Source organism: Nannospalax galili, unplaced genomic scaffold, assembly GCF_000622305.1.
Source record: "Nannospalax galili isolate Female #2095 unplaced genomic scaffold, S.galili_v1.0 scaffold161, whole genome shotgun sequence".
Taxonomy (NCBI): domain Eukaryota; kingdom Metazoa; phylum Chordata; class Mammalia; order Rodentia; family Spalacidae; genus Nannospalax; species Nannospalax galili.
Genome location: NW_008348586.1, coordinates 7,292,499 through 7,307,501, shown reverse-complemented (window position 1 = coordinate 7,307,501; position 15,003 = coordinate 7,292,499). Strand labels below are relative to the sequence as shown.

Sequence of the window (15,003 nt, the reverse complement as noted above, 5' to 3'; positions counted from 1 at the left end):
GGGGATGGAGGTCTCTTTTCCAAAGTTAGAAAGAATTAAGTGTAATACTCAAAAGAGCATTCTCATTTGCAATATCAGGTGCTTATGCTAGGACAGAATTTAGTTAATTATTCTGTTCTTAAGAGCGCAGTGGAACCAAGCTCTGGAAATGGAACACCCAAGTTAGTGCCGACCTTTCCACAATGATCCAGGACACAGATCAGAGACAGAGGCCGTGGTCCCGGCTGCTCCACTGTCTTTTCCATGTCACAGAGATCATCACACATCTCATACTAAGCTGTAGATGTGGGACTAGATTGGGCTATTCACTTCTGAGATGTGTGGATTTATCACTTCTGTGCTCAAGGAAGGAACAACTTATCAAGTCAGTTCATTTCATTTGAGTAGGCAGAGAAGCAACATACCAGTCTGAATTCTCCTTCTTTGTTGTATGACTTGGATATGTGGTGTCTTCCACAATAGGGTCTTACAGTCAAGTTCTGGCAGGTAACGAAGTACAACAGCAATAGCCCGTATTGTTGGATGGTCTAGCGGACCTCAAGACAAAGTCATTGTGGCAAAACCAAGAAGAATTTACATAATAATTCATCAATACTTCATGGTTTCATTAACAACGAAAAAAGAGTTTGTCTGGAACCAATCCAGGGGAAATGGAAGAATCCATGAAGTTATGTTGAGAAAGTCAAACATTTTTCAACTATGCCTGAATATAAGAAGTCAGTCAAGGGTATTTTACACTGAGGCCCGAGCATTCAATGAGAGGTGCCATCTCTGTTTACTCACTCAAGACAGATGTCCTCTGCACCGCTAATGAATACCTAATGAGTCCAGAGACTTTCAGCACCATCATTTTGCCTTGTACAGAAATCCAGCGCAAAACCTGGCAGGCATGAGATGATGGAGAAGCACCAACTCAGTCTTAGGAACTCAACAACACTGATTTGGAAGGCATTTATCTGAGAGAGCTGCTAGCCAGAGTGGTGTCTGAACGTTACAGAAGATATTTAAATCTGTTTAAAACTGCTGTAAGAATAAAGTGATGCAACACTGTGCATATTTTAAGGCATTAAAATTAAATCTGAGGCAAAGGACTAAAATTAAAACTTTGATCTGAGTCTCATTGTTTCAATACTTCAATTTACAAACCAAGATGAGCCTGAAAAGGAAAATTCATGGTTAGAAGGTCTGTGAGCTGTAGTTCTAAAGCATAAGGGCTGTGTCCTAATTAGATGGCTTTCTATCAACTGTAATTTTGGATTCTTTGAAAGGTTTACAGGTACATAAAAGTACCCACAATGTATTAACAAGCCCTAAATATTGTGGGATGCTTCCCTGCTCCCAGATGGTAGAGAAGTTGATTTCAGATAAAACTTCTGCAAGATCCTTCTTTGTTTGAATATGTGATAGAATTTGACCTAATATTTCCTCTGTTGGAAAGTCTACACAGAGCCTTTAGAAATAGCACAGGGAGTTATCAGGCGGATCTAAGTTTGGAGCAGGTATCAGAGTCTCTGGTCACTCAGCTCTGTCTTAGAAGGCTCAGTCATTTCCTCCTCCTTTATAAAGAAATGGGAGCTGAACTCAATGAGCCATGATATTTGAAACTTTCTCGTGTCTGTGTCCTTATTCCATTCAGCTTAATTCTCTGCCTTTGAGAAGTAATTGAGCCACATCATGTTTTCTCCCTTGGGCTTGAGGTTAAAGGGCGAGCAGGGAATGAGGCAGGCGATATAGGTCGTCAGCCGCAAATAGTCTCATGTCTCAAGTTCAGGTTGCATTGGTTAGGAGCTCTTTCAAAGGATCTGCTTTTCTCTCTTCTGAAAATTTGGCCACATAGGTCAGAGTACTGCTGCTTGTTAGGGTTCCAGAGACAAATGTTTAGTCTGCCTTGATAATCAAGGAGAGTTACTTGGTTCGTTACTGAAAATTCTAGTTTAGTGAGCATCCCAGCGCCTAGAGTCATGCAATAGTCTTCAGTTTGGACTTTCAGTCTTCTACCCTGCTTGCTTAAGGGCCGTCCTATTTCATCCCACTCTACCTTCATGGGAAGCAAGCACTCCAGGATCAGAGTTTCACTATACCAAGAAAGCCTTGACTGTCAAGGCTTCTAACTTGGCAGTTTCCATTTATTACCCTATACCTCTGCACTAGTGCTCAATCCTCAACCCAATCCACTGCTGATATGGCTGAGAAAATCTCTGCCATGCGACAGCAGCATTTGAATGAGTCCTACATCTTTACTCAAAGTTGACATTGCTCCAATATCCTGAAGAAATACTGAAATAGCTATGTATTTCCAATAATACCAATTTCAAGAATAATAAAACAATTCTAGGTTATCATTGTTCTACCCATCTTGAATTCACAAGTGAAAAATTAAGAGACATCTGTTCAATGTATAGATGTGAGGGTGATCTAGCTGTGATATTTGTTACCTCCCTGATCACGTGGGTTGATTTACCTCACCTGGCAGAATAGAAGGGTGTTCCCTTCCTCCTCCACTGTCCCACATATGATGCAGTGCTCACTTAGAGCAAACAACCTTCCTCTATACAATAAAACCATTCTTTAGCCAAGGTAATATGAGTACATTTGCTCCCTTGCTGGCAAGTTCAAATAAGCTTTCTAATGTGCACTGTATTTCAAAGAACATTTTAATGAGTTTCCTAACTGCCAAATTATCTGGAGAGTCTTTTAGGGTATCTTTTCCACATGTAACACCTCTGAAGATCTCTGTAAACTCACTTTGATTTCACAACAGCCTAACAATATGGACACAGGATGAAGCTACCTCCCAAGCAAGAAATTATGTATTTGTTTCACAGAGTTAAGTAGCTTCAATAAGTCTGTCCAGAGATCGTAGGTATAAAACTTTGAAAGCTACTTTAAAATGTTGACAGCAAAATAAAATGGTAAGATTTTGATGGTGTTGTGGTTGTGCGTATGTGTGTGTCCATATGCATTCTCACTAATTAAAATGGTATTCACCAACCTGTTAACAACATAATTTGTAGGTGGTAAAATTCTGTGGGATTTTAATTTTCTTTTCCATCATTTCCACATCTCCCAAGTGAATACACTATGGCTTTCCCCTGTCTTCTTTTACTTTTAATAAAGGTAAAATATTTCTAGTACATATTTTACTACTAGGATAAACTTTTTGTACAGGTTTACTCCTAAAGGAATCTTCTTACTACTCGTTATAAGAAATGTAATTTTGTCCTTATTACATAGCTGAGTGTTTTGCTTTATGAGTGATTTTAAAAAGTCATTGAAAAACATTTATAAGATTTATATCATTTCGTAGTCCCAAGGTTTTCTTGCCAGTGCCTACTAAGTAATTCCTAAAGACACTGTGTAACGGTAATAATAAATACAACACAAGTTCTTAATCACCTAAAACTATCTGAATAAAGAGGCCCCAGCTTACAGTCATTTGTCTGCTCATAGTAGCCCAGTGTTCCTCCTACTCTGCATTTAGTTCTACTCTAAGACAGGCACTGAGCACAAAAGACGTAGAAAAGAAATGAGGAAACTAGTTGTTCAGTAAAACACATGGTATTGTAGTTCATTTTCATTAATTTATTTTGTGAGGTTCCTATTGGATGTTCTGGATCTGAATATCAGATCTGGAAGCCTTTGGATGTTTGCTTGAGAAAATCTCCACAATCAGAACCCTCACAGAAGATTCTGGAAATCCAGCTGTCTGCTTTCCATGCATTAAAGGTGAAATGATATTATATGTGATTTGGTGGACCAAGTCTGTTCTATCTGGAACACAAGCACTGATAAACCTGGGTTTTTTTAGTGAAACCATAAGACATTTTGTTGTGATAGGTGTTCATCTCCCAGGTCAGTGCATTCAAGTTCATCACTGCCTTTGCTTACAGAGAAGCACATTAAGTCTCTATGTTTGGGGGGACATCTGTACTTTAGAAACCCATCTCTGAACAGCAGGGGGCAGAGGCTGACAATATTTAGCCATTATGAAGGTAGATGACATCTTGGAGGTATCCAGAACTCAGTTTTGAAACTGGAAATTCCATAAACCCTCGTGCTAATAAGACCTGCTAGGAACATGCTCTCAGCTGACATAGGAGGTGATATGATATTTCAGCCACGGCCAGAGCCTCTTGAATGGAAGGCAAAGAGGACTGAGAACTTGCTTGGGAACAGAGTGAGGCTAAATGCCCTTTATTGGAGAATTTTCTGTACTGTGCAAGAAGAGCTTGGTTTAACTCAAATGTCACATCAGAGCATCCAACACAATCACAGCTGTTTTCTCATAACAGGGATCCTCACCTACTTGTTCTATAGCATCTATAATGTTTAACACTGGGAACATTTTACTTCATTCATCTCTGAAGAAACAAGTCCAAGTTCATATGCTTCTAAATGTTTTAGTTAGTGTCTTTGTCCACGATGTGCTGCTTAGAAGAGCGATTCAGGCTAGGTAATTAATAAAGAAAATATTTTTATTTCTTACAGTTCTAGAGGCTGAGGAATTTAAGATTCAGAGCCTTTTTGATGCATCATTCCATGGTGTAAAGTAGACAGAGACAGAAAAGAAACCATGGAGTGTGGTGCAAATCAGACCACACTCAAGAGCATATCTAACTACAATGGGAAGGGCCATAGTCAGCCGTAATGCAGGAACCCACTTTTACAACGACTAATTCCTGTGATAGTAGCACAGGAGTTCATGAGGTTAAGGCCCTGCCTCTCAACACCACCACACTGGGGATTCAGTTTCCATTACTTGAACTTTGAAAGGCACTTTCACACTATGGCAGTTAGTCAAGTTTGTGACTGTTTCCCATAAGCATGAGCTCATTCTTCCTCACCCATCTGTGATTGAGCACAATAGATCAGTTCAAGTACCTTCTTTGAAAAGTAGTTTCAGTTAAGAAGAGCTTGTTTCAAATCTCTCTGATTCCAGGACAATGTCAATAGGTTTGAATCTCCTGGTGTTGAAGTTTAAATAAGGTAGTACACAGGAAGTAGTTGCTTTTACTGCTGGTGCAGTAGTAAGTTGTGCAGAACCCTTCTGTTTTCTTCATTTGTGAGTGGTAGGATATGTCTTTGGGGAGGGTATGCACACTCCCATTTCATGTGCAAGCCTCACGCCAGTGTCACTCACACTGAATAGGTACAGTCAGGGTAGAACTTCTTGGAGTCACTCATTCTGCTGGTTAGTCACGTGTCTCCTACAAGGTCAAGAATGCGTTGTACCAGAGTCATCTCCTATCTCAGTCAACCAACATCTTGCTTCCCTGTTTATCCTGCCATCCTGTGGTTGGCTTCCCAGGGAAGGGTAGGTGCTTTACCCTGCCTAAATATTGTCAACCATTGGAAGGAAAGCTGTGAGATATCAGATTACTATACCTGATGATATTTTTTGCCTTGATTTATGATCAGAAGACTACTAACATACCAACAGATTCCCCAAGTAAGTCCATCCTATCCTACTATCAATCAATGTAATATCTATTAACTTTTGGTATTGCTCATAATTTATTCCATATTTAAGTATTTACTATAATAATGGATATAAAAATGCAATTTATAATGTTTTCCATGCAGGTTTGATTCTCAATCCCTTTTTCATCTCCTTCCAACTTGCTTCTTCCTTTCTGCCCTTAGTCTACTCCAAAGATCATCAACCACTCTATATTCTGATGCCAAAGCATAGACATATGGAATAGATGCTATACTATTTTTGCTAATTCTCAATAAAACTCCATTATACTCATTAAATGCATTTTTGTTGCAGGATCTTCACATTCCCTCTGAGTCACAGTAGCTGGCCTCTACATGGACCGGAGTCCAGCATATGAACCCGGTCACTGTTTGCACTGAGTCTATGATGATTTCAGGAGCATCTCCCTTCTGGGCAGGGCTGTTGGTATTGAGTCACTGCAGCATTTATTTTTCCATTCTTCTCTGAGTCCACACTACTGGGACCGATAGGTTCACACACCTCTCATTTGCTCAGGTCAATCCTAGGTTTATTGTAGCTACTTGATATATTTGTTTTTCTGTCGCAGGAGTCAGTGAAGCCCTTGGAGAACCTCCATGTGGATTCTACATGGCTTTTCTGCTTTCTCGGGCATTTTCTTTGAGCTAGTCTTCTCATGTCTGTGACTATACTGGAATATATGACCAAAGGGCAATCAAATTAAAGAATTTTATGTGAGCGTCCAGATGTTTACTGGTCTGGGTTCAGTTACAGAAGTGATGAATTTTGATTTATTAAGCGGAAGCAGCTCTCCATTACACACAAGACTTCCCTGGATACTGATTATGACTCCCAAGTGTTTCTTATATTATCTATGCTTTTTATGCCTTAAACATGATACCACTTCACCAAATTGAAGATGTGGAATCTGGAGATCCAAGTTGTCTTTACTTAAATAAGTATGTTGACAGAGGGGAAAACAGTCCAAGCTGGGAACTAGTCAAACAAGGAAAGGAAGTAATCCTTTATTTTTGTTACCACTTCCTTTCACTCTGAAAGACGTTACAGATAACTTTCAAATCAGCTCAGAGGACTGAGCTAAATAGAGCTAAATATTAAACCACAGGTAATCCTAAGCCTTTCCCCATTCTCTAAGTAGCTAGCTGACATTAGATATCTTTTTGAACTGCTGTATGCCCCAGCTTTTCCTAGTATATCAAATATAAATCATGTCTTCCCTTTATTCCAGATGCTTTAATAGTGGAATAAGACAGTATAAACAAAATAGTGCACAAATTCAAATTGCATTTAGCACAAAAGAATTGTCTGCAGGAACTGTGTAAATCACCTAGGATACAACCATTAATAAAATACATCTAAGCCCTTAGAAATTAAACAAACTCCTTCAGTATCCCAGCACCTCTTTTTCCTGATTTTCCTACAGTAGGTACTATTTTGATTTTAATACTGAGTTCGTTCTGTAGTCTATGCTGGTTGGCAGCACATTTTGTAGCCCAGGCTGACCTTGGAATCACAGCAATCCTCCTCCCTTGGCCTCCCAAGTGCTAGGATTACATGGAAAGCCACCACACCCAGCTAAGCATCTGCTAATTTTGACTATGTACCTCACAGAACTTAGTTAGCAATGTGTTCTAGTTCACTAATGCTTAGTTTAGTTCTTCTATTCCCAGTATTATGGATGTGTGCTTAACATCTAGACTCCTAAGTATGTAAAGCCTTATTATCTCATTATAAAATTAAATAAAAATAGCATCAGCTCATGTTGTACAGAGTTCAGCATCAAATGAATACAATCACAAGGAAAACTTAACATTCAGCATCTAAACATGGGCCTCACCATATGGAACAGTCCCATATCTTGATGTATCTTCTTAGACTAGAGGAGGGACTGAGCATACTCTTCACAAATCCTGACACAGGTGGATCTTGGATAGAGGTTGGGTATCAGGGGAAAAAGAATTAGAGATACTGATAACAAAATATCAGGATCACTGATTCCAAGACTAGTAAATAATCAGTTAGTTTTCAGAGGTACAAATAATTTCCTGCTGTAGCTCTTTTCCATTTACCATCATTTAGTCTGGAACATCCCTCATTGGCTTCCCAGCATGCTGGGACCATTTTTAGGTCAATCTCCATGTAATAGCCACAATGACCATTTTGAAGTAAAAGTATCGTGAAGCCATTACCCAATATTGTTGCTTAAAGCATTTGGTGTCTTGCCATTGATTTTAGAGGAAATATCACAGTTAGAAACTTGGCCCCAAAGATCTAAAAGGCCTTTTACTCATCTCTAGCCATTGTAAAGCATGTTCTTATGATCTCTTTCTCCTCATTCTCCTTTAACCTATTAGATGTTAACAATCTTTCTTCTGCTCCAGGGCCTTTGCACATCCATTTCCCTGTGTTTTCTTTACCCAGATTCCCTGAACTTCACCTTGCTTACTACTCTCCTTCATTTGCTTCATTTCCTCTTTCCTTCAGGTCTCAACTCACTCCTCTGGGAATTCTTTGAAGTTCTCAATCAGATTAGCTTTCCCTCCCTCTTGATGACACAAGCTTATGACACCTTACAGCTGTTCCTTCTTATCTCCCCTATATTAATACTTTATTTTAATCGGTTCCTGTTCATGTATCCATAAAGTCTTGACAGTCTTTACTACATTTTCATTGTTAGTGGGGTCATTTGGTTCCCTGGATTTTTTTCATTTAGTACTTGACATGAGATAGGCGCTCTGTAAATATCTGCAGTTCACAGACTGAGCAGGCAAATGAATGATTGGACTTGCCAGCACGCCCAGACATTGGCTTAACTAGGATTATCCTGTCATCTCTTTGTGGTTCTTATTCTCAGAAAGGGGTTGGCATCCCTGCTTCAGGTGATAATTAGAGCCTAAGAAACCGAGAGACTGGTAACAGATGAACCCCAAAGTGATCAGTTACCATGGTGTTAGGCTTACCAAGTGCTTGAGAACTGCTGAAAGTCACAGCCTGAGATCCAGTCCACCCCTCTTGGGAGGCAAATCTGCTGCAGCAGCAGTGCTCTGTGCTGTCTTTAGCTATCAGGCATGCACCTTGACATTCTTGCAAAACCAGAGGCCTGCTACCATGTATTTAATTGGGAAATGCCATGCCTTGGCCTTCAGGGTTCTCAGGTATGTGATAAGCCTAATATCTAAAAACCCGACTCTGTTACAGTCCCTACTGATGTACTAGTTGAACATTTCAGTCACTCCTCTCACTTGTTACCTGCTTAGAGGACATTATCATGGACAGAGAATTAAGGGAACTGAAGAGATGGCTCAGGGTTAAGAGCACTGGCTGCTCTTGCAGAGGATCTGGATTCAGTTCCCAGTACCAGCATGGTGGCTAACAACCTCTGGTACCTTCAATTCCATAGGATCTGACACTCTCTTCTGGTCTCTATGAGCACCAAACATGAGCATATGATACCCATGCCATTTGCTAGCAAACACTCACATATAAAATAAAAAGAGGGGCTGGAGATATGTCTCAGCGGTTAAGAACACTGACTTTTCTTGTAGAAGACCCAGGTTCAAATCCCAGCACCTACATGGTGGCTAACAGCTATCCATAGCTCCAGTTCCAGGGGATCTGACTCCCACTTCTGTCTTCCGAGGGCATTGCATGACACAGGTGCACTTACACACATGCAGGCATAGCACTTGTACACATAAAATAAAAATAAATAAAAAATTAAAAAAATAGAAAGAAACAAATCTTACAAAAAAATACTTGGAATATGTTTAAAAGTAGTGAGAGGAATTAGAGCAACTACAAATGCCACAGCACAAATCTTGCTTCCTGTTCCTGCAGGCCCAGGAAAATGTGCTCTGGGGAGAAAGAATTTGTTCATCCACTGTCCCAGTTAACAGAGTGGCATCATGAGTAGGTACTTTGGGAGAAAAAACATGCCTAGCCATCCCACTCTATACCTGTATCAAGTTCAAATCCACTTTATTGTAGAGTCAGTGCTTATCCCAGTCAGTACATATATGAACTTTATTTGAACAATTGTCTTGTGTTTTATTTCTATATAACTTAATTTCTTTATCCTTCTATTAAAATCATTTTCCACCTCCTCTAGCAGAGACCAGAAAGTTCAACACTCCGTGGAGGGGTGGGGTTCGGCCTCAGGACCTGAGATCTGCCTTCAGGAATGCGCCCCTGGGATGCAGAAGGATGTGTTATTAGGACAGTAATTTCACAGCAAGCATGATGGCAAAGCGTTTGGATTTATGGGGTTGCTGCAGGCACACTTTCTGGCACTAAAGTCTCACTGCCCTATTTCCAAATAGTAGATATAGGATGTTTCACAGCATAGAACCTGGTGTATCTAGATAGCTAAATATAGTCTAGCCCTCTTGTTGGTTTTTAAGACAAAGTTATACTCTGCAACCAAGGCTAGCTTTGAACTCAGTATTCTCCTGCCTCAGTCTCCGGTATATGTGTATCACTGTGGCTAGTTCTCTAGTACTTTTTAATAGAGTTATTTTCTACTTCTACTGAAAAAAAGAACACTATTAAGACAAAAAGTCATCATAACATCTCGACAGGTAGAGCGTGGGAGAAGAAAGAGAGAAGAGAAGAGAGAGAGAGAGAGAGAGAGAGAGAGAGAGAGAGAGAGAGAATGTATAGACCAGAGTCAATGAAAGTTGCCTTACTCTGTTGCTTTTCACCTCCACCTTATTTTTAAGACATTTAAGACAGGGTTTCTTACTGAATCCAAAGGTCACCAAACGGCTATGCTGGCTGGCCAGCAAACTCCAGGGATCGACCTATCCCTACCCTGAAACCCCCTCAATGCTGAGATTAAGGAAAAATGTGGCAGTGCCCAGCTTTTACATGGGTGCTGGGGGTCTGAACTCAGGTACATATGCTAGTATAGCAAGCACTTAACACGCTGAGCCACCTCAGCACCCTGGGAGGAGGTTTATGTAAGTGACAAGCAGTCAGAATTCAGGCAACAAAATAAAGTGATATTAGATGGAATGTTCAATAGAGTTTAGAATCAAACAATGGTGACTAAATTGTTACTCTACCTAGGTGTGTGGGTGGCTACTCTTTTTCAGAATTAGCTCCACATGTGAAACTTCCCCGGGTCCTCTGGCAAATGATAGGACCTACTTGATGCCCACTCTATACCTATAAAGTACATGAATCCTGTCTTTCCCGTCTACCCTTCTTTGACCACTTTGTACCCTCTCCCACACCCCTCTTTCTCCAATGGAAGCTCTGCTGCCTGCTTTGTGCTATGAACAACATCCACCTCTAATATTTACCTCAGACACTTACTTTAAAACATTTTTCCTATCCATGGCCCATATCCACGATTGATTTTTCAACAACTCTGTTGAAAACAGAGAATACCTGGAATTTGAAATGCACCAGAAACAGAAAGATTGATCTGGCCACTTGAGTTGTCCACATGATGGACAAGTTAACAAGAACACTGGTATTTGTATTCATAAGATAAGGGAATTCAAGTAACTGCAGAGATGTGAGCTTTGGATGTTAGTGTTGTGGTTTGAATGGAGTTTTTTTTTTTTTTTTTTTTCCCACCCAGGGGAAGATTTCTGTCTCTGATCTTACTGAGAGCTTTTCTCCACACCTACTGAGCATTTGCTGCCTTGAACTGGCATAGTGCTTGCTGGGTGTGTATTGGAGCAGCAGGTCACATAGATTCATAAGATTTGAACTGCTTTTCCTTTTCCTGTGAATTAATCCTTTAAATGTCAGCATTTTATACTTGGCCTTTACAAAAAAAATTTCACATAACTCTTACATAATATAAAATACATTTCTAGTTCAAAGGTTTGTTTGTTTGCTCAGTTTAGTTAGTTTGAATTTTGTTTGCTTTGGTTGTTTATATGTAATTGGGAAAGGCTGTCTAAAAACAGTTGTTATAGACTCTGAGAAGGAAGCTTGCCTTTGCCAGTTGAATCTAAGCAAGGGGCTTTGATATCTGAGAATCTAAATTATCATTCCAAAAACCATTTCCTTTTTATAGGGATGGGATTGTGTAAATGCAGACTTTCTCTTCTCCTGACTACTTGCGGGAAATTTGGAAACATAAGATTGTAATCAAGCTTTAAGGAACATTGTAGATCTTCTACAGCTTCATTGTTTTAGTAATTATTTTTTTTATTTATATATTTTATACAAATTACTATTAACTATGTGGGCTTTAGAAACAGCCCCACGAATTAAAATTGACAGGTACTATTATAATAGCCCATTTCATAGATTTGGTAACTTAGACATGAAGTCTTCAAATTTATTAATGGTGACTAGGCTTCAAGACTGATTGGGATCTTCTGTGACTTTTTTATAGTGCTAATTCCATCTTTGAAAAATGAATGGGATGTGGAAAGAAAATGGGTTAGGCTTTCAAGAATAACTCTCTGTGTTAACCTTCAGCAAATGCTGAAAAGTTTCTAGACTTCAAATTCATCCATGAAGACAATGAGGGCTGCTCACTGTTCTTTTCAACATGATCATCTATGATGATGCCTCAATGCTACAAAGCACTGAAACATAAAAGAATTAACCATCACTTCACAAATAATAATCATGCTGAGTCTGCTCTTATATGAGGTGTCAGGCACGGTGCCTCTCATACTTTCTAACATTGTTAGGGATCTGGAAATAGAGACAGAAATTCAGGGCTCTTCAAGACCTAGAAAGTGGTCTGTGAACATGCCAGGTAAGACTGTTAACAAAGTCTTCCAATTAATTATCACTTTAAAATTGTTATTACAACACTGTTACTTTTCCAAGCCTTGAAAAGTTTGGATTCAGTTCCATTTTCATTTGGAGAATATCCTTAACAAACTCTGGAACTGATATAGGGAGCCATCATAATAGACAGATGCTCTGGGATGTAGGAAAGAGGTAAAGCTTCCAGGGTGTACGCCCCAATCCCCTAGAACTCTCTTCTATCTGACACTGGGTTGTTTTGCAGGGTGATGTGCAACGGACACTCATCCAAGTGGATTTTGGTGATGGCATTGCAGTGTCTTACGTCAACCTTAGCTCCATGGAAGATGGGATCAAGCATGTCTATCAGAACGTGGGCATTTTCCGAGTGACCGTGCAGGTGGACAACAGTCTGGGGTCTGACAGCGCCGTCCTGTACTTACATGTAACTTGTATGTTATTACTGTTGTTGGCTTATGACATATCTTAAGTATTGTGTCCATTTAAAATTCACTCAAGTTTCTGACCTAGAAGAAACACAGTAGTTATCTTTGAAAAGGAGAAGGTAAAAATAAAAGTCAAGAGAAAGAAAGAACAAAATCAACAAGTGGAATGTAGATGTCTTAGATCCTGGATTGTGCCCAATTGTTCTTCACTTTTTGTGCCTCTCCTGTGCCCCAGGATTACAAATCCTACATTTGAGGATGGTCAAAGCACTTGCTTGAAACAAACTTTGTCTTGTTTTTCCATTTGATGGACAGGAATAATTAAAAATAATGCAAATACACACTTAAGTAAGATAAACACAAGAATTTCTTCCCTATCTGATCAGGGATACCTTACTACAAATAATCCTTTTAGTCTTTTATCTCCTTTAAAAGTTGTATTAGCTGGGCATGGTGGTGCACACCTTTAATCCTAGCACTCAGGAGGCAGAGGCAGGCAGATCTCTGTGAACTGAAGGCCAGCCTGGTCTATATAGTGAGTTCTAGGACAGCTGGGGCTGCAGGGAGACTCTGTCTCAAAAAGACAAAAAAAAAAAAAAAGATGTATTCCCTGGACTTTGCTCTGAGGACGATTTGTTATTTGAGAGAGGAGGGTATAAGGGGAAAGGTTATAATGTAAAGAAAGGTAGCTACATTAGAAAGCATGTCTAAAATGTGCTAAAGCTTTTTCCCACAAGGGCTTTACAGGGGTGAGTCACATGGTAAAATAATAATGTCTAAGTTGAGTTGAGATATTGGTGGAGTAATAATTTGTAGGCATGACTACTTCTCCAATAATAACCCTAGGACTTGTACTGGTTACTAAAAAAGCAACTTATGCTGAAATGTAACCAGCTTCTTTGTACACACGGCCTTGTTCAAATTCCAAGTTCTAGGCCAAGAGTATTAAAGCCAAGTACTACTTCATGCCTCTGCCCTGCACCTTGCCCATGGAACAAAGTGAATACAGAAAGTACCAAGAACCTGTTTCAAAAAGGAAAAAGCTGTCGTGGGTGAGTGAAGGACAAGACTATGTAGGGCTGCTTAGAAGATTGTGTGGCTATTGGGGAGTCCTGATAGATTAGTCAGCCTTTGTCTCTGTCTCTCATACATTCATGAGTGTGCTTTAAAGAAATATACATTCCATTCTCTGGATCTGAATGAAACGAGACCTGGTTCCTCCTTTGCTTACTTAGTTTCCCCCTTTTGATTGTGCTTGATGACAGTCTTAGTGTTTGCCACTCAGGCTTTGCATTAACCAGGCTCCCTGTGTGCATTATCTGAGTTATCAAAAGCATCCTATGAGGTGGGCACAGTTAGAAACCCCACTTCACAAAGTTCAGAGAGGTAAGATGACTGATTTGAAGTGACAGCCTTATTCCCTTGTACACCCCGGCTCTATTCTCAGCTCTGCCTGTCTCAGGAATTGCAGCTTCTTATCTCTAGCGTCAATTTCAGGGACAAGATTGACTTGAGGAGAGAAGAAATAAGTCCCATCAGCACTTCCTCTCCCCTCACATATTTCCTAAAGAATGGAAGGATTGGTGTTAGAAGTAGGTGTCCTTGCTGTTACCCTATAGGTTCAAGACACACTGCATGGGCTCCTGTCCCTCCTGCCAACATTGGGGTCCGCGGCTTTCCTAAATAGCCTAAGACACAATAGCTTCCACTTACTACATTTGTGGTGATAAAAATGGTCAGAGGCTTAAAACTGTTAAAAACTTGTCACAGACACCATTAGTATCAAACAACTTAGAAATAAAACTGCAGTGCATTTGCTGAGGCTGTTTGTGTGTCTAGCCGTATCACTTCCCATAGCTCTACTGTGAGGGTAATTTGCTGGCAGGCTACCCTTCTTAGGGTTTCAACTATATCCTATATCTCACGTATTTTGCATATGTCTGCCATACTCCAGCGACATGTCAGTATACATTTAAAATTCAGTAGCAACTTCTTGTTCAAATTTCTCAGGATTTCCCACCTAGTCTTGTGACTTAATCTTCTATTACTCAGTACATGCATCATCATTCACACACTTGTTCTTATCCCTCAGGGTGTTTTCTGCTTCCCTTCAGGATCCCTCTCAGGTGTGCCTTTGTTCAAGATTAAGGATCGCTGAAGCTATGACTTTTAATAGAAATGAGTATCTTTGTTTACATGCTATTTTCTTATTCTGTCGGTCTAGCTAATTGAGAATAATTGACCCTGACCTTAATGGAAGATGATTTACAATGGAATGTTTGTGTTCTGGCTTTACTATTTTAGATTCACCTTGGTGGAAGTGTCTAGGGAAGCATTCCATATATATGTATATATATA

The 15,003-nt window shown here is 39.8% G+C and overlaps 1 protein-coding gene across 4 annotated transcripts in view; it reads left to right on the top strand.

The window, feature by feature from the left end:
• Sorcs1 (sortilin related VPS10 domain containing receptor 1) overlaps positions 1-15,003 on the top strand; it is a 561,958-nt gene that overhangs the window by 502,452 nt on the left and 44,503 nt on the right. For all 4 annotated transcript variants that reach the window (XM_008845715.3, XM_008845714.2, XM_008845713.3 and 1 more), the window contains exon 19: positions 12,465-12,651. In XM_008845715.3, the coding sequence (XP_008843937.1) occupies positions 12,465-12,651 (187 nt within the window). The remainder of the gene's footprint in view (positions 1-12,464; positions 12,652-15,003) is intronic.